General features: G+C 37.6%; 1 protein-coding gene across 1 annotated transcript in view; it reads right to left on the bottom strand.

Moving 5' to 3' along the window:
• Positions 1-2,084: 2,084 nt before the first annotated feature.
• SRFBP1 (serum response factor binding protein 1) overlaps positions 2,085-24,918 on the bottom strand; it is a 25,242-nt gene continuing 2,408 nt past the window's right edge. The window contains exons 2-6 of the mRNA XM_009581478.1: positions 23,596-23,667; positions 5,172-5,253; positions 3,478-4,222; positions 3,016-3,053; positions 2,085-2,272 (exon numbers count right to left, since the gene is read on the bottom strand). Of these exons, the coding sequence (XP_009579773.1) occupies positions 2,085-2,272; positions 3,016-3,053; positions 3,478-4,222; positions 5,172-5,253; positions 23,596-23,667 (1,125 nt within the window). The remainder of the gene's footprint in view (positions 2,273-3,015; positions 3,054-3,477; positions 4,223-5,171; positions 5,254-23,595; positions 23,668-24,918) is intronic.

Here is a 24,918-nt window from a genome sequence, read left to right as displayed (position 1 = left end):
TTCTGGAGATGGCTGAACACCTGCCTGCCGATGGGAAGTAGTGAATGAATTCCTTGTTTTGCTTTGCTTGCGCGCACGGCTTTTGCTTTACCTATTAAACTGTCTTTATCTCAACCCATGAGTTTTCTCACTTTTGCCCTTCCGATTCTCTCTCCCATCCCACTGCGGGGGAGTGAGCAAGTGGCTGGGTGGGGCTTAGTTGCCGGCTGGGGTTAAACCACGACAGACGGTTACCCAGGACTGTGTCCAGTCAGGTTCTGAGTATCTCCAAGGATGGAGACTCCGCAATCTTCCTGGGCACCTGTGCCAGTGCTCCGTCACCTCACAGTGAAAAAGATTTTTCTTGTTTAAGCAGAATTTCTTGTATTTCAGTTTCTGCCCATTGCCTCTTGTCCTGCCGCTCAATAGCACTGCGAAGAGTCTGGCTCGATCTTCTTTACACTCCCCCCCGCCCCCGTATTTATACACATTGACAAGATCGCCTCAAGCCTTCTATTCTCTTGAACAGACCCAGCTCTCTCAGTCTCTACTCATATGTCATATACTTCAAGCCCTTAATCATCTTGGTCACCCTTTGCTGGACTCATTCCAGTCTGTCCTTGTTCCTTATGTACTGGAGAGCCCAGAACTGGATGCAGCACTTCAGATGTGGCCTCACCAGTGCTAAGTACAGGGCAAGGATCACCTCCCTCGTCCTGCTGGCAACACTTTCTAATGCAGCCCAGGAGGCTGCTGGCCTTCTTTGCAGAGACATAGAAAAAGACTCTTTTGCATAAGACTGAAACATGTAGGAAGGACTTCTACACCTTAAGGGATTACAGATTCCACAAGTTGACGTGGATTTAAGAGCAGACAAATCTGCAGAAAAGAAATCCATTGAGGATTATTAAACACAATAAGCTACAATATCACAAGATGGCCCTGAGCTATAAAACCAGAAGCTCGATGAGTTGCAAGTCAGATGATGCATCACGGTGTGCTTCCTCTACCCCTGTGCTTAAAGCATCCCTTTTTGACTACTGTTGAAGATATTAGGCTAGATGGACCTTTGGTCTGATGCAGGGCTATTCTTAGGCATTACAAAAAGCTACATGAATTGTACAGTGTATTATCTTACACCCACTGCAATCATTTACCCAGTTTCTGAATTAATTTGATTACGAAAGATAAAAGATTATGAAAGATAACTATATTTAAATAAACAACACTGTTAAAGAGCAACTACAAGTTCAGAACTTGTTTCAATTAAGCAGTAGGAAAAGCCCCTGAAGAAAAATACCCATATCCCAATCAAATGAACTCCCAAACTCAGAACAGCACTTAAAAGTCAAATGTTTCTAAGTGTACAAACGTCTTTCAGTTTTTCAGCATTCTTTTGGAAAGTGCAAGACAGACATGTTGGAGCACCCAGATACATCCACCAGGACAATAGTATTAAAGACACTCTTTCAGTTCTTCAAATTGGCAGTATAATCAAAGGACAGAGATCACAGTTGAACAGGCCAACATTTTATTGCTCTCCAGAAATTTTCATATCATGCGTACTACTGATCAGCTTTTCCAACTACCTGATACATTCATGAATCTGTGAATTCTGTTCAAGTTTAGGAATCTCTTACTTTTTCTCAGTTGAGATATATTTGATAATATAGTCCTAGGATTATCACCTCAATATTTTGTATTTTCCCATCTCCTTTGACGTCCAAGTCCCCATATAGTTTAAAGTAAATTTTTACACAAAAAAACCCTTCAAAGAATCTGTACTATTCCTACAGGCCACAAAGGATGTTCCTGAAAACCATTCATTCACGTTAGGGTGTATTTCGTAAATGATGGCACTATGTAATGGGACTTATGAGCCAGCACCGTATGACCATACATTAATCAACAGACAGCACATTGAATAAATGAAGCAATCTTCATTATTAACAGATGGTAAGTTTTAGCAGTTGCTATTTTATAGGTTGCAAAGGATAAGGACAGTATAACAAAAATGCTCAAACAGCAGTTGTTACTTCATAAGAAAATACCATAGGACGCAGATCTGCAAGAACGTTTTTTTAAAATCTCAATTTACGTATAGTCTAGTCATCAAATTTAATCTTTTTCCCTTGGAATGCTGTAATTTGAGACATTTGTTCCCGGCGTCTCTTGCTTGCTTCCCATGATGGATGAAGAGGCTGCTCCAAACATGCTTTCTTATTGTCGCATTTAAAACCTGCAGCTTTTGCAAACGGTTGCTTCTTGAGCTGTGGTTCCTTTTTAAGAAGAGCTGTGCAAGAAGTACAAAATAAAACATTAACTACATCATGAATCCTCATAAAAATATGCTAAAACTATGTTGGGATTGCAGATATTTTCAAGAATTTCTTAATGAGCCACAGGGAACACATTCATCTGAATGTTCACAGCAAGATTTCCTCATCTTGCAGCCCAGTAAATTGTCACTTGATAGACTGCAGATAGTTAAGATTTATTATTACTGACCACATTCAAAATTTGTGTAGACAGATATTCAGCACAGTCTCAACTTTTTTCTTCACAATAAACCAGTAGAGACACTACAGAATGTAACTCAATATGACTGAAATTATATCCTTGATCCAATGAATTCCAAAACGGAATGGAATAAGTGGAATACTATAATGGAATAAAATATTAAAGAGCTATTGAAGGAATTACTCATGAGATAAACTACTTGTTAAATATCATAATCTGACCCTTCACCTGTGCACAGGTAACAATAACTGTTCAATATGACGACAGACAGAAAAGCACTTTCCTGTGTAAACCCTACTTTAAGTATTTCTGATATTCAAAAATAGGAAATAGCAAACAATGTTCACAGATTAAAATGAAAGCTCAACAATTTGACCATTTTAACAACAAATGTTAAAATATGTGCCACCAAATTGAAATGAAACAAAAATCAGCCTATCATGATTAGACTGCAGAGGCAACAGAATCTCAAGATGTTTTTACTCTTATAACTTTACCAGGTTAAGTAATACATACCTGTTCTTCCATTCTTGAGAGGCTGGTCTTTAGTATTTCTAAAAATAAAAAGAGAATTTAGGATTTTTCAAGAAACTTGTAAGATGACAAACACCTGTGAATAAAGAATCATCATCATCAAAACACTCATGCAATGACTTTTCAAGCATAATATGCAAAACCCTTATATATTGTTTCGTCTTTGTTAATAAAGAAGTAAAAATAGAAGTATTCAGTAGTGATTTAATTTGGATGCAGGTCTAGTTAGGAATCCTATGTATATGTCAGTGCTAATGTGAATACGAAAAATACGTAAGTGTCAAGAAAGCACAAGAAGGCTGCAGAGTAGTTTATGTGAAAACGTTCTAAGCTGTAATTGGCTGAAATTCTCCGTGTTTGGTAAGGGCTACTAAAAATCACAACAATTTCCATTACTAGGAAGGAGGGAGGGAATGGAGAACATAACAAGGGGAAAAGGTTTACCTTCTTCTGTTTTGAGATTTCTGATTAAAGGTAGATAAAGAATTGCAGAACATTGATTCTAGCTTGCATGTTTTCGCATGTTGTTTTCCTTCTTCCATAATCAAATCTTGCGCTGTCCCAGGCGCTGTGTTCTTTTCTTTCTTCACAATGTTTTTCTGAAGTCTATCCTTTTCTTTTCCCAAAGAAAGATCAGTAACTGCTGCTATCTTTTTCTTTCTTTTTACTTTGCCAATGAAGAAATCATCATTGCTGTCACTGTCAGAATCTGACGACTGGTTATAAAACCTCTCTTCAGTACTATCATCAAAGTACTCCTCTTCATTAGGATGTTCCTGGTCACTACCATCATTAATTATTTCTTTTATTGCATTTAATTTGTTCATGCTCATATTTTCTTTCCTTTTTTGATAGCCAAGTTTCTTTCCTGTTTTATTCTGAGTGACTGCTTGCATTTCTACTGCCTGAAATGAAGATTCTTCTGGAGCGTATGCTCTCTCCACTTCCACAGTTTTCTGTTCAGATTCACTCTCACAAAGTTCTTCAGCCACACCGTCAGTTTCTATTTTCATACTCATTTTTGTTTTTTGTTCACATCCTTGCTGTTTTTGAGCTAGTTTAAGAGCTTGGTCATCCAAATTGCTATTGAAATGTTGCGCTGATGTAGGCTGTTCTTCTGACTTAGCCTTTTTCGAAGGAGTGGCTTTGGCTGGATTCTTTCTTGCATCCTTAAAAGCTTTTACAGCAGCTATACAAGGGGCAGAAGAAAAATCTTTTGTTGCAGCTACACGAGTTTACATAAGGTATTTTAATATAATAAAATATTTTTGCAAGTTAAATATGTTGTATTGAGTGATCATATTTTGAATGTCCTTATTAATCATTTACTGAACACATGGGGCAAGAAATACGTTAGAGTACAGCATCAACAAAAGTGAGGAAAAGAACTTGAAATTATTACCAACTGAATACACTATTAAACTTGGGTTTAACTGCGAACTTCTCTTTCAGGAAATAATCTGCAGCTGATAATCATGTTCATTTAGGGCATTACTTTGTTTATAAAAATGGCAAACAAATAGTAAATTGCTCAGATAGAATTAAACGGATATTTGACATGATCTGTTATTAACAAAGTAACTTTGTGACATTATTACTAGGACTTGACCCTTTTTAACATCAATTTTAGTTGGAAAATTGGAGTTTAAAGAGAACAGGAGAAAACCTAAAGAACTGGAAAGATTCCCTAAGGATTCCGGGGACAGTTTCCAGGGAAGTTTAAGGAAGTCATTTGCAAAACCTTTTAGCTGTCTTTGGAAACCCAGTTGTAATGCTCCTTTTACCTTTGTATCTGCATGTTATTGTGCTCATTGCCAGTTCAGTCCTATTTAGTTTAGAGATACTCCATTATATCCATTCGATTTTTTAGAGTTCCCATTATGAGCCCTGTTTGTCCTCCATCCTATATCTTAAATGTCATATAGCATACTGTCACGTATAAGCCCATTTCAACCTATAGAAACGACTACAAGCTTGTGACACTTGGTTCACTGCAGCTAGTTAAGGCAATTACAGGAGCTTTTTGGTTTTTTTATTTTTCTTTTTATACTGGCTATTCATGTCAGGAATATACAGGAACAAGGTAACACACCAGTAAGCTACTGAAGTCATAAAGAAGTTAATATAATATTTCATACCTTTAAGTTCAACAAATCTGGGTTTCAAGATGGGGTGTGTTGCAAGTCTTGCAATGGCTCGCTCAGTTGCAGTACAATTTGGCTATACAAAATAAATGCAAAGGCATTAAGTCAATAGAACAGTGAATACTTAAACAGGTCTGTACCAGTTATGCTACAATGCATACTAATGTGATTCCGGACTATTAACTGAACAAGAGGAAAAGCTTATGACACTATAATATTTGAATATTTCTTATTTTTCCTGTATTACTGCCATTCTAAATGGAAAAATCTGACTGTCCAAACATTGACAGAAACATAATAGACACGTAAATCTGCTATTTCTCAGGTACTGAATAGGGATAACATGATTTTTATTTTAAAAGCATACCAGACACATCTTTCAGAGCTAACACGCTGATTTTACACGCATGATCTTCATGCTTTAATTTGAAGAAAAAGGAGAAAAGTAGGAATTGCTTCCATTTCTGACTTCCTCTTTTATATATTAGAAGTCACAGGTATGACACATTGTAAAAGCTATCTCATTTTCACGTTCTTGTCATCATTCTGCTTGAAGAACAAAATGAGAGGTATCTAAGACTTTTCCAAAGACAGCTTTGTCTTCTTTTTTTTTTTGAAGGGAGGGAAAGGGGGTATAAAAGGCTTGTAAAACACAAATTTAACAGGAAGATTTCTTAAAGCCTGCAGTGGAATTCTTTGGGAGGGAGGACAAAAGACACACCTTCCTCCCTTCCTCCTAGTGGTACTGTAATGGATATATGTTTAAATTGTTACTACCTGTGATTTGAGCTATATGCTACAGAAGTACTACAGCAGAGGCCACCCGAACCAACAGATGATGAGTCTCGTAAAGAACCAGGCAAGTGCCCTGTTCTGGTTTTGGTGCCCAACAACTCAACACAACACGCTGCCCCTCCTGTCCTGAGCCACAACAGATGGAGCCCAAGTCACAGGTATGTAAATGGTAGGGAATAAGGGATGGCTCTGCCCTGGGATGGAGTTAACTTTCTTCATCGCAGCCAAGATGGTGCTGTGCTTTGGATTTGTGACTAAAACATTTTAGAGTTGGTAACACACCCATGTTTTAGTTATTGCTGAGCAGTGCTTGCACAGAATCAAGGCCTTCTCTGTTTCTCACTCTGCCCTCCCAACAACCAAGCAGGGGGTGGGCAAGAGATTGGGAGGGAAACACACCTGGGATAGCTGACCCAAATTGATCAAAAGGATATTCCATTCTGTATCCAGTCGTGCTCAGCCATAAAAGCTCAAGGAAAGGAAAAGGAAGGGGAGGATGTTTGTGGTTATGGCATTCGTCTTCCCACATAACCGTTACGTGAAATGAAGCCCTGCTTCCTGGGATGTGGCTAAACGCCTGCCCGCTGATGGGACGTAGTGAATAAATTCCTTATTCTCCTTTGCTTGCACACACAGTTTTGCTTCACTTATTGAACTGTCTTTATCTCACGCCATGAGTTTTCTTCACTTTTGCTTTTCTGATGCTATCCCCATCCTGTGGGGGTGGGGTAAGCGAGCAACTGCTGGGTGCTTAGTTACTGGCTGGGGTCAAACCACGACACAAGCACTACCTAACACATCAGCAATGCATGTTTAAAGTATTTGATTTGCTTGACATAAGAGTGCTCACTGGGGAATCTTACTTGTTTGTATGTACATTTTCTTCCAGAAGAATTATGCCACTTAGTATAAAGAGTTATGTATTCATTGCAGCATAGATGGACACTTCATGTCAACTACTAGTGCAGGAGACTCACTTTCAGTGCTTTGGTCTGAAGGAAACAGAGCAGAAGAAGACACTACAGCTACAGCAGAGCCAGTACTTCTAAATGCAGAAACATTTAATTGGTTTGCAAAACGAAAATCTTGTTCGTCAACCAATGCAAAGCAAATCCCATTTTTATTTCTTTTGCTGTAGTTCTAGAGCCTACAAAATATACTCTGGGAATGTCCGCTCATATTTCATGTTTGAAGTGCAGAGCATCTGGGAATTCTAGTACTTTCCTTTCTCCTCAAGTCTTTGCTATTACAACGTTATTTCTTCAGGTCAAGAAAAACTGGAAAAACTTTTCTTTGTAGACTGTCTACAGAACTATGAACACTGGCCAGAGGAGACGAGTCAAAAGATGGGTCCATTTCCAAGGGCCACAGACTGGCTTACTTTCAGGCTAGCCTAGCTCTGAGAACTTGAAATCTTAATTTTGATCCCCATGTGACAGAGCTGCATGCTGTCACCAGATTCCTGGGACAGCAATTTCACATTTCTGAAGATCAAACGCTATTTTCTTTGGAGATTTTTCTATAGCTGGAAAATCTATTTCTGAACTTAATTAACACACTTTTTCCCTCAGCTACTTCCTGTGGGTTTTGAAAGAATATACCATGAAGTTCAGAAAGCAGCAGCAGCTTCTGTGCAACATCTGGTGTCCTTTAATTCAAATATTTATAGAAAGGGTTTAAGCATATAGATGCCAATCCGTATGGAATAACCACATTTTTTCCTTATAGCAAAATACTTCACAAACACTACTCACACTGATAGACAGTAGCCAAAAAACATACAATATGACATTCACATTCTTTAAAATTTCCCATTTTTCTGATTTTTTGGCACATCCAATGCTCAATTTATTTTTCCTCAAGTATTTTCCAGCATATAAAATCTTGGCAGAAAATAAAACTTAACAGAAAAACAGAAAAACTTAACAGAAAATACAATTTGTATTTGTAAATACAAATCTTGTATTTACAGCAAGAACACCCCTTCCCTCTCCTCTAGCCCCCAGGATGTTTAATTATGCAGATACTGGAATTGTACACATTTATTCTCACATGTTCCGGCTACTTTTTGTATTACTTTGCACTATTCGTTTTTTCACGCAAGAACGTCCTAGTACTTTCCATAGGAACACTCTCCCTCATTCAGCATGCAACTGAGCTGCTGCAAAGTGAACAAAGCAACTGAGCAGTGTATAGTCACACTTTTAAGTGAGAAGTTGTAAGGTACATACAGAACCACCTGAAAGTCAGTCTCCTAAAACTTTTTATCTTGGTAAGTAATGTATTATTTCTGTATATAGTATTAAAGACTTGTATCTATCATCACTGACACATTTCATGAAACTCCATGTGGACATTTAACTGAATTGACTGCACTATCTCTGTATTTTCAAATCTCTTAAAATGAAAAGAAATCCAACCTGCATAAATCCTGAATGGTAGATGTACACACAGATGCACAAACCTTCAAACATAACTTGGAAGTTATAGCATAATAAAGCAGCAGTTGTATAACTTACACATGTGCAAACACACATGCATGCCCCATATAAGGGAGACAAACCTTGTACAATGTGGCAATGATTGGGAAGAGAATGGACATTACAAGCTTGCTAAGATAAAGACAGTTTCACAATGCAAGTTTTGAGATGTGCTGGAATAGGGGTCAGGAGAAGTATGGAAGGCTCTGAGAGCTGGCAGTACTGGGTGAAAAAAAAGTCAGGCAGAAGTTGTGTGGGTAGTGCCTGCTTCACACAATGCAGGTGATAAAGTGAGAACGAGGGCCTTCGGGCAGATGGGATTGCAGGAGTTGAAAGGGATATCTTGTTAGCATGCTTGAGACAGTAAAGCTTCAGAAGAATTAAAGGGCAGAAACCTGGGATTAGCTCCGGAGCATGAAATGGAGACTTCTGACCATTGCTTCACTGATTACTCTTCCTGTTCAAGTCGACTTTTGTTCATGCTCTCTCTGCTATAATTATAACCAATAATAGGAAAGAAAGAGGTCATACTTCTATTCTTCAATTGACTGTTGTACAAAGGGGGATTGCCTTGTTACAGGTCTCACCAGAAACAAGACTGCTACTAGAAGAATAGACTACTACGAAGACTATTACTAGAATTTCAGCTGGGTCAAAGGACAGTGCTACCAAACTGGTAATGCTTGGTGGCCCTGCATGTGTCACTTTAGATCATCTCTCAGTTATTTAAATTAATGACATTCAAATGGAGGCAGTCAGAAACCCCACTGACAAGTATGCAGCACATGGCAAAAGCCATGACACAAAAAGTAACCTTGAAGCATGTCATACTCAAGTTTCTAAACTAACTGGAAGTGCAGTTTAATGTCAAATGTAACAACAGCCTGATTTTAGGCAAAAAAATGGCAGAGATAATGCTAACCAGGGTAAGCATAAAGAAAAAAAATCCCTAATTCTGGGCCAAAACAAGATGTCATTGCAATACCCTTTGTAGCAGCTTAGGAGAAGAGCTGTCTCTCTACTAAAAAAAAAAACAACCCAGAAAACCTGTTAATCCACACGTTCTTCTCAGAGCTCTAACTAGTTACAGCTGTTCTTCATAATAGCAGATGTGGTTAATGTGGAGTCACAGGGTGGCTGAAGGTGCCAGATCATGGCTGCCACCCAAGTCCATCCCATGACCTCATACTGCTTTGGAATAAGACCCTTGAGAAAAGTTACTTTCTGACTGTGAAATGCTGCTAGTTCTCCCTCCTCCTTTTTGGCTGTAAGACATGCACTATGTGATTTGTGGCCCTCAGACATGGTGAAGATTTTGGTATGAAGCAATTGGTTATTGGTATCACTCGTGGCAGCATTGTTGTCTCTCAGCTCCTGACAGCAAGAGATTGTTTGTTGACTGTGGTGTATTGACTTTGGCTGGACACCAGGTGCCCACCAAAGCCGCTCTATCACTCCCCCTCCTCAGCTGGACAGAGGCACGTTGTCTCTGCCGCTCCTTCCTCCTCAGGGGGAGGACTCCTCATACTCTTCTCCTGCTCCAGCGTGGGGTCCATCCCACGGGAGACAGTCCTCCATGAACTTTTCCAATGCAAGTCCTTCCCACGGACTGCAGTTCTTCACGAACTGCTCCAGCGTGGGTTCTCTCCACGGGGTGCAGTGCTTTAGGAACAGACTGCTCCAGCGTGGGTCCCCCACAGGGTCACAAGTCCTGCCAGAAAACCTGCTCCAGCATGGGCTCCTCTCGCACAAGTACTGCCAGGAGCCTGTTCCAGCACGGGCTCTCCATGCGGTCACAGCCTCCTTTGGGGCACATCCACCTGCTCCAGCGTGGGGTCCTCCACGGGCTGCAAGTGGGTATCGGTGGGATATCTGCTCCACCGTGGACCTCCATGGGCTGCAGGGGGACAGCCTGCCTCACCATGCTCTTCACCACGGGCTGCAGGGGAATCTGTGCTCCGGCACCTGGAGCACCTCCTCCCCTCCTTCTTCACTGACCTTGGCGTCTGCAGAGTTGTTCCTCCCACATATTCTCACTCCTCTCCTCTGGCTGGTGTTGTGTAGTCGTTTTTTCCCCCTTCGTAAATATGTTATCACAGAGGCACTACCATCATCGCTGATGGGCTCGGCCTTGGCCAGTGGCAGGTCCGTCTTGGAGCCAGCTGGCATTGGCTCTATTAGACATGGGGGAACCCCCCCGCTACCAAAACCCTGCCATGCAAACCCAATACACTCACCTTGATAATAGGAGGATGGATCAACTAGGGAATGCAGTAAAAAGGTCTCTGTTAGATTTGGCAAGAGTTTAAAAGGGAACGGTTCTCCCAAATACAGAAATAACAGAGAGCAATCCCATAGTATTCAAAGGAGAGAAACATCAGCATTAAATACTTCAGACTCTGCACTGGAAATGGATAGCCAAAACCTGCCAGATTTATAATCAACTTTTACTCAGTTTTTACCCAAGCTTTCCCAATTTTCCATGTAACATCAAAATGACGGTACAGGTGTTACGAAGAAGTAGCTATACAAGCTTAATAGCAAGAAAGGTGAGAAGCTCTTTTGGCAATTACTTCTGTATGGATCTCTGCAAATCATGCAAGTTTCAACAGATTTTTTTTAATTGGACTGTATACAATTTTTAAAATAGACTGAAAAATTTCCAATTGAAGCTAAAATGCATGTCCTAACAGATCTAAAGCCTTTGCAAAAAACCTCAGCAGGATAATGTCTTGTAATAGAACAATAGAAGAAAAACTGCACAATTTCTTACAAAACATCAAGATACACAAGTAAACCTGAAGTTCCCCTTGGATTCTTGTTTATTATTCCCTTCACTTCTTCCAGGGCTAGTAAGAATATGTGTCTATAACCGTCTCAGTTTGGCATCCCACACAAACAATGCATGCATTTTTTATGAAAAAAATGTTAACTTCTTACGGTTTTGAAAGAGGACATAAAGCAAGCACCGTGCCAACTCCCCCACACAGTTGTGGTGGTCTAACTCATTGTGACTACCAACACCGAAACCTCTGCTGGCCTTTGAGAAAACCTAGAAGCATGTTGAACATTACTTTATGCTACGGACAAATGTGTCTATGATGTGGACAAATTCCCAGTGGAAAGCAGTTGTGAAGAGAGTACTCCCCATATTAGAATCTAAAAGAATTATTAAGAAATATCTGTAATGTAAAAATATTAATAAATAATTTGAGTTGTACATCCAGTACAATTAACCAGTATAAAATATGTACAATTCTGACTTACAGCAATGTAAAATCAAATACTTAAAACGTAACAGTATAAAGGCTACATGTTTTTGCTTTTTATATATAGCTTTGTATAAAACATATGCATTTCATATATTTTGACATTTGAACAGTTGGGGCACTGTATCACGATAAAATATATGCATCTTGCCAAACTGAATAAAAAAATTTGGCACGTAGCACAGTAAAACAGATGCCATGAAAAAAAACCCAAAACACAAAAACCCCAATCAAACCCCACCCCAATGCAAATCAGGCAAAAGACAATCATATTGAGAAAGTAAACTGGAAAGCAAAATATGATGAAATAGAAACCCTGAAGCAAAAAATGTACTTCGGGGGAACAGAAACAAAATGCATCTTGGATAACAGGCAGTACCTGTGAACAATACAAAGAGAAAGGTCTTTGCCACAAAATTCACATAGACTTCTTCAAAGAACGTAATGAAATTTGGAGGAAAGATCATATATAAATTAATCTGACAATCGCTATGTATCAGATCTGAAGCCACAACTGACTTTTGCAGAAAAGTGAAGTTGACAAATTGTTTGCTCATAACTGGCCATCTAAAATGAGGATCTGAAGACTTAAAATAGGCAGTTGTTTATTCACTCTGAACAGGGAGTTAAGCTGGCCAATCTCAAAACAAAATTTGAAACAACCACTATGTGGGAAAACAAAATTTAAAAAATTGATTACTTATACTTACTTGTTATAGAAAAGAGAGCAGAAACACAAAGTAGACCATACAGCACCATGTGTATAAGCACGTATGAAAACCAGTTTATAACAGAGAAAGTAGACATAGTTCAGATCTTCAAATTTAAAACAGATGCAAAGCTTCAAAACTAGCTAACATTTGAAAAACAAGCTCCAATTTAATCAGGTATATTTCAGATAATTCATAACATAAAGGTAAAAGATTTATCGCTGCCAACAAAGCCTGTCTTGCTCAGACCTTCACATTTACAAGCACTACCACCAGGGAACACATCTATATATAACTAAAGTATTGTCAGGTCAGTGTCTTCAAATAAAACTCTTGGGAGAGATGTATTTATGTTCAGAGCACCGCTGAAGGAACTAAATACGAGAGCCAGGGATTTGGAGGCACAGGCGACTTAAAGACTTCACGAACGCTGCACATGCTAACCAGGGATAGGCCATGTTATAATATGCTATTCAAAACAAGACAGAATTTCTTGGCATACCACATTGCAATTTTCGTGCATAATTGAAAACAGATTTCTTTTAATCTATATGTTTTTCAGCCACTTTCTGAAAAAGACAATGGAAATACAAATTCTGTTCACTGAAAAACTATTAAAACATCTGAGATAAACATACCAGTTCTTTGGCACCAAAATATAGATCTTCCATCATTAAGTCTATTGAGGGAGTATATGCATTCAAAACTTACTCTAATGATAAACATATGTCAGATATATATGGAAGCCCTGATACTACTTGAGCATATCAGCAGATGATAGATGTAAAATAAATGGAAATCCTGGATGTTCACATTTTATTGCAGGTATTTCACCATATGGCACACAAAATAGTTACCTTTATGCTTAGAGGCTCTTGGGCATCTTCTAGGCCATTACATTATTATTACTGAAGTCTGGCATGCAGAATTTTCCTAATGTGTAATCACTCAACCATTTCAATCGTCATGCAGTTATTTGTGTTCCAAACCCAAGAAAAACTAGACCATCACCCTTTAAATTTAATGCTGTTTTTTACTTTCACTAAGTAATTAGTTACCCCGTGTTTCCCATACTTTCTCTTACCTAGTAATCTTGCCATACAGCAATATGCTGTAAACTTAGGCTCTCATTTTACCAAGCTGTAACTTTTTAATGTAGCTGGTCTTAGCAGCTACATTCGTTGACATCCCAATAGATGAGATTTTTCTTTAGACAGAATTCCAATAACTCAAGAACATCTAATTTTTCTCCTTCTACAGTTAAGTTTTTAAAAGTTCAAGCAATAGTGCCTCCAGCACTTTTCATCTAATTTTCCAGTGTTAACAGACTGATGGGCTTCATACTGAGCTGAAAGAGCCCTCCTAATTCCGTAACTTCTTTTTTTTTAGTTTTTATTTTTATAAATCTCAAGTTCTTAATTCTGAGTTGCAGCACTTCAAAAACTAATCTGGATAGGAAAGGGGGGAAGAAATCTGAATGGTTTTGTACTTTATTTTTATATGATCTATAATGAAAAACTGATAGACTTTCATTTATAAAAATAAAAACAGCAAAAGACAACAGCAGCTGTTTTTCATTTTTAGAAATATCAGGAATTTCATATTTTTTTTTTTCTGATTTTGTAATGCAATTCTGAGTCACACTACAAAGCATATATACAGATAGAGCTTTTCCAGTTAGTAATCTGTGAGTAGCTGTCAGTCTTTAGCATAAATGGTTTGTTTATAAAAACATTTGTTTATATAACATTAAAGACATCTTAACACTTTAAGTTTTCTAAGCAACCAAAATAATGAAAGATTCCAACTCATGTATGTTCTACCTTACGTTCTCTCTCCTTGCACTTATCTTCTGTGCTAACTCTATGCTGCTTCTCAAAACAAGATCAAGAGGTAATGGACTACGGCCACCTTTCCCTTAGTGGTACACTGATCCCGGTTTCTCAAACAAAAAAAACCTATTGGAAGTTAATGGTTTTAAAACCACCTCCAGTAACCTTGGTTGAAATTGCTCAACGGGTACCAATACTTAGAGGATTAGCAGATAGATAGACGGCAAGACAGGGAAAACATTTTGCTTTCTCATTTGGTTGAGCATATACTTCTCCCTGCCCCTTCATGTGGCTCAGCTTTATAAACTGATTACTTTCCCTATGGATACATAAAGGATGCAATTCAAAGATTGTCTCTTTAGTACTGAATTAAGGGTAACTGAAAACTCTCACTATTAACATCTGTCCTAAATTTGTAGCTTCTCTAATCTCATTTAACATCTTCTCTTCACCATCATCATTCTGACTGCAGGCTGCAGCACATCACTAGTACCAAACTTTTATGACAGTTGGAACTTCCATTCAAAAGGCTTCTTAGTGCTTCTCTTCTCCTGTAATACATTTGTGTTGTTAGACTTAAAATACAGTGCTTCACAACACAGCACCACTCTCATGCACATACATCCTACCCCATTATCCCTGTAAAGACGGCACCTTTCATTAATTTTCTTGAAGACCTGGTTGAAGGAGGATATCTATTGCATCTGTGATGACGTTATATGTCAGGTATACTATTCCCCCTCCCCATTAATTTTTTTGGTTCAAGGATTGGTATGGAAGCATTCATAATTTACACCCTTTCTCTGTAGCTTAGTATTGGAGGTGCCAATCAACTGGCACTGTAGGCAGCCTGATTTACTGTCGTTATTTATTGGATCAGGCTGTTTCCTCCTTGGCCTTTAAGAGACATCCTGAAAAGTAGCCACATGCCCCTTGTTGGTCATGTCATTGTGACTCAGATGTTCCTCCATGCATATCATCTTCCCCCTGCTTTTAGTTTACGTATTCCTTTACGACCTCTAAAATTTTCAGTGCCAGCAGTTTGGCACAATTTTGATGATGATGATGCAGCTCATCTTTCCTATTCAGCTTCCTCTTGCCCCAAAGGTTCCCCTAACACCTAAATCTCTTCTTTCTATACAATATTTTCATCCATGCATTGAGATTCTGGACCTCTGTCTGTCTCTTGGGTATTGTATGCAAGTCTGAACAATATTTTGGAGAAGGATACCAAGGAGATTCTGGACATCAGTAACTTGGCCTTCCTTTATTTAAAAAAAAAAAAAAAAAGCCAAACCAACCACCTCTTGTTACGCTGCATTTTTTTTTCTGCATTTTCTTCAAGAAATGCATAGAAACAACACTACTTTTAACATTTTCCTCTGTTGTTCCCATGACAGCTCATATCCAGTAAAATATTTATACACATAACTTAAATATTCATTTAAAATAGGAATGAAAGTTGAGAGTTGCTTGTCTTTCATCAGTGCTGTGATATAAATATTTCTGGGACTGAAAAAAAACAGCCATGTGCATGTGAAGCACCATGCATCACAATATCACTACCACAGGCATATCTGAGCTTAAAAACACTGCTCTTCTCCACCCACCTTTTTGTCCATTTATGCTCTTGCAAGTGTGTTTATTGTGTCTGAATTACCTAGACGATCCAAGTCAAATATCGCTTACAAAAATGTGAATTGACTCCCTCTGAGATTTATTGACAACAATATGCCTGCCCACATTCTGGTCTGACACACCAAGTAAGTGAAATGAGCATATTCAAATCAAAAGCAATTACATCACTTCTGAGATTGAGCCTTGTCTAAGGACAGGAATACACTTTAATAATCTTGAATAATCAGTTCAGCCAGGCAACGAAATTAAGTAATACATCTTCATAGGAATGCAAACGAGTGGTAGAAAGATCCCTGGACTATTAATTTAAAATTTGACAGGAGACAGCCTTTTTGTGTCAGAGAAAAACATAGTATCTCTATGAAAAACTGCCAAAGTTACTAGCAGTTTATTTCAATACTGAACTTTAAAAAGATTCCAGAATGGACAAAATCCAAGCTGTAATTAAACTGAGATCACTGCAATTGCTACTCTGCTGTTGAAGATGATGGTAACTTTGGTCTAGTCTATCTCCTTGCTCTCAAATGGTGACCCTACTGAGGCCCATGTGTGGCAGCCTACTTTGAATGCAAAGGGGCTAATGGAGAAGAGATCTACAAACCAGCCCAGAGAAAGTAAGAGAAAGAGTATGTGTGGGGAAGGAATGGCTATCCAAAGGTGGGAGGGCAATGGACAGAACATAGCATAGACAGGAGCCTAAACTCTCCCACTGGAAGCCTAGGAAGAGATTGATACTGGCTGGGCCAGCAGACAGACAGATAATCGGGTGAGAAGCGTGGAGACCGATTTGTCAAAAATTGACAGACTTAGTTTTATACTGACATAAAAATTCAGTTGCAGCCATAGCAATGGATTTTAGGCTCTAAAATATAGAGTAGTATATATAGAAGACATGCTAAACAGCTCGCAGTTCAAGTTATCAAATTTGGAAGATGAGGAACATTCAGAAAAAGAAAACAAAAAACAATCAGTCACACAAAGAAAGTATTTACGCCTGAATGTGATATTCATCACTGAATGCAAAATTCTTCACTTCATCAGTAGTCTTAGGAAGACCACAGACATTCCTGTTTAACATTAACATCTGGTGTTTGACATGGAAAATTCTCAGGAAACAGTGGCTTCGTATATTCAGAGTAACTTCCATTCAAACAGAGTCAAAATACTCAGGACAAAAAGAATTCAACTCTGTAACACTGATTCCCAGCATCAAGCCAATTATTTTAGCCTGTGTTACAGGAAATTGTGCTATTAAATCAATGCAACACATTTCCAAAAACATAAGATGTTGACAGATGCAACTATTACATTGAGAAAAGTGTATCTGGTATCTGATATGCAAATTAATACCTTTATTTCCATACTGAAATAAGAAAGGAACATAACATAATATTTTAACATGTAGGAAAACAAATGGAGTATGATTATTTCACTATTCTCAGCATAAATACATTGTTGAAGAATGGAAACCTCTTTGCATGTACAGGGCAATACATTCATTCTGAAGCAAAAGTAAAGTTGGTAACAATGTTTCCAATAATTGATACTTAGAAAGAGGTGGGGTGAAGGGGGGAATGAGATGGAGATTAACAGAGTCCAGGTAGTTGATCATTAAGCTATTAAATTATCACATATTCTTCTCATAATTATGCTCTGATGGTCTACACAAGATTTCTAATTTAAGAAGAGTGTAACAACCAGAGTTTAGATAAAAAAAGAGAATGAAGTTTTTCATGGGTCCCTCAAAAACAGCAGCCATTCACCCCCACGTTGCCAAAATCAAACCACAAAACAGCAAAGTGCAAAGAATTAATAATAAGCATATTATACAAAGCTTATGGACTATCACATCAGTATCACACAAAAGAGTGATTCATACAGTAGTCCTCTCCCTACGGTTTATGGACTGCAAACACAATATTTTCATAAGCAAAGAATGTTAAAAATCCACATAAGTAATTATCTAGTTATGCTGCTATTAAAGGCACTAACAACAGAAACAGAAGTTTTATATCAATAATAACATCCATCCTAATCAGAATGTTTTTGTAGTGAGTAGAATTCTTCAGGGTTTTTTTGGTGTGGGGGGTGGCGGTGGGGGTGGGGAGAAGGGAGGAGATTGTGGAAAAATCCCTCAAAGCCCAACCAAAAGACAGCAACTATTCTATGCTTGATCCAAAGCCTTTGAAGTTAACGGAAAGTCTTCAATTAAACTGCAAGAGACTTTGCATCAGGCCCCTTTTATGATTTAGTGCATTTCCTCAGACTAAATCCACAGAGAATACAGTGGTTTTGTTTTAATATATTTTCCACTAGAAAGTGCATTTTTAAAATAAATTAAGGCAAAGATCACAAGTGTACATTTAGAATTGTCAGCTAAAATAGAAACCTTCATATTTTTCATAGTTAGAAAATACAGATGTGACTGTTCCTTCTTGGATGCAGATGTGTTTAATCAAAAGTTCTACTCGATTCAGAAATTACGTCTTCCTTTCTTTCTCTGTCACACAGTTAAAAAGTACTAGCAGTATCAAATTTAAAATTTCCTTAATAATTAAGTGTATTCATTAGAATAAACGTTATGCATGTATTGATTGTGTAACTATATCTTGTATGTGTTAGTGTCTTGTAACCAAAGATTACCACCTAGTGACATACTCCAGGGAACCTGATGCTCCAAATAATTACTTACTGACTGTTAATTAATGCCTCAAAGTTAGTAGCCTTTCATAAATCGCCTTTCACAGATCATTGGTGTGAAACATGTTTTCAGTGTAAATCTACAAAGAAGAACATGAAACAATACAAGCACTGTGACTACCCTATCCTTGCATTTTTTTTTGTTACTGATGAGAGAGAGGTTGGGGACTGATAAACTAATTACAGGCCATCACCTGCAAAGTTTAAAAAGAAGGTGATATGAATCAGTGAAACACTATTTTGATAATGTGATTTAAACTGTTTAGAAAGAAATAAAGGTAATACGGAATCAGACCTGTAACTTCATCCTTTCTGTTCCTGTCTGGCCTGGGCAGAAATACCTTTTTACCTCTTTCTTATGTCCTTCTTGCCCAAGGACTTCCTTCGTCCCGCACCAGAGATCCAGTGAATTCATGGAAGAGTTTGGGAGGTGAAACAGGGTCTTTCACATGTGAAGCAGTAGAACTCTCATTTGATGAGAATGAGAACTCTCATCTTATTACTACTAGTATTTTAGCTGGTTCCCCAACTCAAATTCTTCCAAATTCATTTGAGCCATACAGGTAAAGAGCCATATAGGTAAAGAGCCATAGATATTAAATTCACTCACTGCTAAAATAACCCCCAGAACTTTAACAGTAATATAACAACCTTTGGGCATCCATTAAAAATACCTGGACCTGAAGCTAGACAGCACTAATGTCATCCCTCCAAAATCATGTTACATACAGCTGTCCTCATCAGGCAGCTTAGACTTTTAATGATCAAAATCATACCAGGCTGCTCAGTCAAATCCTGGCTCGTCTCTCTATGGCTGTGCATGAGCTGCCTGAGATCTTGTTTCTAAAGCCTTCAAATTCCTTTTAAATTCCAAACACGACAAAGTTGGTTCCTGAACATGAAGCAATCCAAAATAAGCTCACCAGGCCTTACACTAGCAAAAAAAAGCTTCTAAGAGCTAGTAATGGCTTACATTTCTGGTCTAGAAGAAATTTCTCAACATACTTAGAAATTGTGGCATGCTTTTCAGTAATCTTGAGACTCAGAGGGATGTGGCATGGCCCCAATAAACTTTGAAGATCATTATATACTCAAAATTTGCTGTGCAGAATCCTCTTTGCAGACAAGCATCTGCATTATTCAAACATGACAGGAGTAACAAGTGAAAATACAGGACTTAGTAGGAAAAGGTGGTGCTCTTCTCAAGGACCACACATTAGACCCCAGTGCAAAAAAAGGAAAACTATGCTACTAAGGTTATGTGAAGATTGTATCTGGAAGCAAAAAACAGAGGATATATTCATCATCTGCGAATATTTGTTGGTATTTCTGCAAGTCAGAAGCATGTACTCAATTCAAGCTCTGACAATAATGTATAGTGGTACTCTATTCATTCACTCAAAATAAGACACGATAGTTCTTTGTAGTTTCAGTTTCAATCCCCGCCCCCCCAGTCTGAAACTCACTGACTTTTGAAGCACATAGACTTTATTATTTAGAAAAAATAAGAAGTATTTTGACTTAAGGCAAGATGGCACTCCAGATCATTGCTTGTAGTAGAGAGTTCCATTATGCTGGAGCAGAATTCTGTCATTCTCAGTGTTTAAAACACATTTTTTTTCCTCATGTCCTATATACCAAAGACTTATTGGAAGAAAAATTAATGAGATGCTACAATGAGTGAGTCAGTATCTGTTAGCACTAGTGCAAAGGCAACAAAACCAACTGCAGTTATGATGGTGTTCACAGGTGGACCAATGTTCCCCTTTTCTGGAGAAACAGTACAGATGATACATATAATTTCTTTAATACCGGAAAAATACTAATACATATTAACCTATCTATCCAGCCTATCTTAACCTATCTAAGTTAATTTAAACATATGTAAGCAATAAGTTGAAGATAACAGTTAGGACCTTTGTCAGTTCCCAAGTCAGTTTCTTGCTTGTAATGAACAGCATTTTTAGGATTAGCTTCTGATTTATAACTTTGGTGTGCGAGAGCACAACACTAATGAACCAAGCTTTCTGTAACAGTTCAGGTACATATGCTGTAAGGAACACTTCAAAATACAATCACAGCTGGAAATACCAGTTTAAAAGAACATTAGACAACAGATCTGCCACTTTTTAAAATTTTATTAATGGCTGGCAAATATATTTGTTGCTGACAGTACACAACTGTGTACAGAAAGTGCTCAAAAACTTAGTCAACACCTACAAAATACAGGTTCCATTTTTCAACAGCTGTAGCTAAGCACCAACAATATAGAGGCTAGTTAAAGTTGCATGGCAACATTCATTACAATTTTTACAATACAATTTATCACCTGTTGATAGCAAGGGTGCCAGCTGCAGCTCCAATATTAAAATGGATTAAAAATATTTCAGCAGAGGTGCACAAAGAACCGTTCACCTACTGCTTCTTGTCTTACAGTAACGTGGTAAGCCCTATAATATTTTTATAAATTAGAAGAGGAAGAAGTCTTGTATGATGTGGCTGGTGACTCTTGCCAACTCACTTGCTCTGCTATCATAAATCTGACTTGCTTATTAGCAACCACCAGTATAGCAATACTGACAGCTAAATCATAAGAACTCAAGTTAGAGTGCCACTTGCTAAACACAGCACAATTTCACCGAAATCTATGCAAACTCTTTTTAAATAGAAAAGTATGCTTATCTTATTCTGAAAAAATATATGGGGAAACATTGTAATGGAACATAAAATCTCAGTGGGCAGAAGGAATTAAACAAATTATCTTGACTACATGTCCACTATGCAAAACTAATATTCAGCATTCCACAGTGAATTAAAAGCAGACTGCCTTTTATCAATGAAAACAAACCTATTCTGAAAATGAAAACAGCCACAGGATGTTTTCCTTCAAATATTTTGAAACTCAAGTTAATGAAAAGGTAAACAGCGTGGTCTGCATTTCATGTGACCTACAGAATATTGCTAGGGATAGAAAATCAATGATTTTTTTTTTTATTGTGTATTTAATAAGTAACTGTGGGAAAAGAAGAAATAATTTATTGGAAAATTAACTTTTGTTAAAGCACAGAGGGGATGCTTTCTTTAGTTGGGGATATTCTATGGCCAACCAATACCAAGCAATAAAGTTATGATGGCTTAGCCACCACTTGTCAACAGTACTGTAATAATTAAACCTACATGTTCTTCTACTGCAGTGAGGTTAAAAACCCTCTATGGGTTTAAAAAAGCAACAGCACCCATCCATAAACTTGATTTGAAACATGAGACCCATTCCTACAAGGTGTGAGATTAACAGACTTTCATACCACTGAAAAACAGGACCAGCAGCAGAAAGTGGTAGAAACAACAGTTCCAAAACCCAAAACAATTCCATGAAGATACCTGTATTATCTGTTTTCAAGGATTCCAGCTAAATGAAAGTCTATTTTAAGTAAATATGGAAAGCATACAGTCAGCCATGACCATGGACACATCAAAAATAATGGGACAAAATAAACTAGCAAGATTAATAATGTTCCTTCTGTATTCTCGGCAATAAAATTGTGCTCTTAGAAAATAAAATTCCAACTGTAAACCTGTAAACTCCTTTAAAACAATAGCATCAATTATTTCATTTTGGGGCTCCTATACTTCATGCAACCAGCATAAGCCTCATGCATTTGAATTCTTGGCAGAAGAATATCCTACAGGAAGTGACAAAATGTCTTACTGTTTGAATTTATCATCCCTCCTCAAGCATGAAATCCCTCTCCATGTGTCCTCACACATCCAGAATCTTCACTTCTGCACCATTTCTAACATTACAGTAACCAGTTTCTGTTTAGCTCACCTTCAGACTGGAAAATCTTGGTCAAATAAATTTAAAAGAATAATACTGCTTTTTAGCTCCATGTCAGTATGTGACCTTTTCCTTACTCTCTTCTATCATTAAGAAAAGGAAAAGCAGTAAGATGCTTCCATCCAAACACTGCTCCAGAAATACCGAATTCCTATGATATTTTCCTATAAACTTGATTTTGCTCACATGAAGCATGGAAATCCTGCTGCATGCTATGCTAATAGCTGAATTACATCACACATGACTGTGCTTTGCAACAGCATAGTTATGTTACAAACTAATGATGCTATTATAGGAGGAAATGACCCAGTTCTACATTAAAACTTAGCCTGTGGACTATGAACATTTCAGATTTCACACTCCCTCAGTGGACCACCCATAAGAATTTAGGATAATATGGAGGAAAATATACCACTTCATGTATTGATATTTTTTGATTCAGAATTGCTTTCTGGCATCACTTCTGCAGCACATCGCTTAAAACAGTACTTATTTCTGCTCTTCTTCACTCCTCTTTTAGAGCATCCTGTCTGCTCTCAACCTCAGCTGCTTATTTCAACAAGCATCTTTCCACTTGTATGTCTTCATTTAATCTCTTAGAGACATCACTAGTTAGACAGTTAATAATGTACCATCAGTGGGCTTCAGGAGAAACACTGCACTGAAATTAATGAGCCACAGGGGTGTTAAAATTCCACCTTTATTTCAGGCTAATGTTTGTCCCTTTTTGTTCACATGTGGAAACTTCTCTCTGCACCTAAAAGTATTTAGAGCCTTTTTCCAAATGTTGTTGAAAGCTTAGATTATTTACACTAACTGAACCATATACATGTACTATATAAACAAAAACAAATCTATTTATAAAGACTCAAAAACCATTACTACGCTTCCTGGTATTCTATTCCACTTACTAGGGATTAGCCCACCAGCCTAGATGACAAGCCACTTGTACTAAACAGCTATACAATTTTTTGTAGATATGTCCTAGTGGATAAATTTCCTTAGAAAAGGAAGTAGGATCTCTAATGAAGATGCAATATAACATACAGAACACTGTAAAATGCATGTACTTCCACCCATATATGCACCTTTTCCTAAGGAGTGCTCTCACACTCACAGAAGCAGGGGAAAGAAAACAAAAAACAACAAACCTTACCTTTCTGCAGACACTTTCAAAATTAACTTCTGTCCTAAGAGCAAGTCTGGTAACTTCATCTGGCTTTACTTCCTGTGGATGAAAGATATATTTATTCTTCTTATGATGAGACTTTACGAAATCTTTCTAAGGTTCACCTTCCTCATAAACATTCTAACTTCATGGCATCTCCCACGATCTCTTAAAGGAAGAAAATCAGTTGGTTATATAGAGGGTTTTTTTGTGTGTATGTGAATACTACATTTACTGACTTCCAAAACATTACTTACACCTAATCTGACTGCATTTACTACTATGAAGGCAATAGAGATTTTCAACAGCAAAGTATGCAGAAGGGTGATTTTATTTACAGAAATGTTGAAATTGCCTGTATTCTTGTGATACAAATAAATGGAAAGTCTGAAATGCCTCATTTACCTTAGACTCTGAAGTTACATCACAACTTATCAACATGTGAATATATAAGTTTAAGACAATGAAAATGAAGTTAAGAAGAAAAAAAGTAAAATTCTCTTTTCTGAAGAGACTGACTACACATGCAGTTTTCATTCCTCGACTTAAGCATTTCCATTGGCAGCTGAAAGAGGGGAATGAAAATCCTGGACAAGTGGATTTTGTTAAAAGTTGAATATTTTATGAAACATGCCCCCATGACAGATTTCTCGTTATTTTGAAATACATACTTTATACATGCTGTATTACAAAATGCCCTATTAACCTTATAAATTGAATGCACTGAATACTGGCTTCTTCCTCCTAGGGCACCGCGTCAAATAAATCATGTTACACACCAGTTGTTTGCCAGATGGCCATTTTAAAAGCAGTTTAACTACTGTTATGCAGAGCCCAAATAACTTCCACACATTCATAGTTCTGAAAAATGAAAAACTTTGTACAAAGAAACCTAGTTATTCTGATAGCTTTCATCTAGACCTAGTCTATGTCGCAATCCTGGTGGCTTCAACACCTGAAGAAAATTATCTGTTTGCTGAATTTCTAAAACTCCAGGAAAGTAGATGACTTCAATATAAAATACAGTAGTTTTGCAACATTTGTGGTCAATAAAGAAGAAGAAAACCTGAATTGGAAGTGCCCATGCAAAGTATTGGTTTGAGAAAATAAGACATGTCCAGGTGTTTGGGCTGCACAAACATGCTGTAGTTAACATTATGCTCAGATCTGGACAAGAAAGATGCTAACTGAAAACCGTTAAAAGCAACTACTGTAACTATTGGCTCAGAATAATTAATGTATTAGCAAAGATTCAAATGCAAATCAAATTATGGGAGATTATTATAATTTACAAATGTCTAGAAAAAAAAA

The sequence above is a fragment of the Fulmarus glacialis genome, unplaced genomic scaffold (genome assembly GCF_000690835.1).
Source record: "Fulmarus glacialis isolate BGI_N327 unplaced genomic scaffold, ASM69083v1 scaffold8257, whole genome shotgun sequence".
Lineage (NCBI taxonomy): Eukaryota > Metazoa > Chordata > Aves > Procellariiformes > Procellariidae > Fulmarus > Fulmarus glacialis.
The sequence above is the reverse complement of the archived record's forward strand: the minus strand, read 5'-3'. Positions and strand labels throughout refer to the sequence as shown.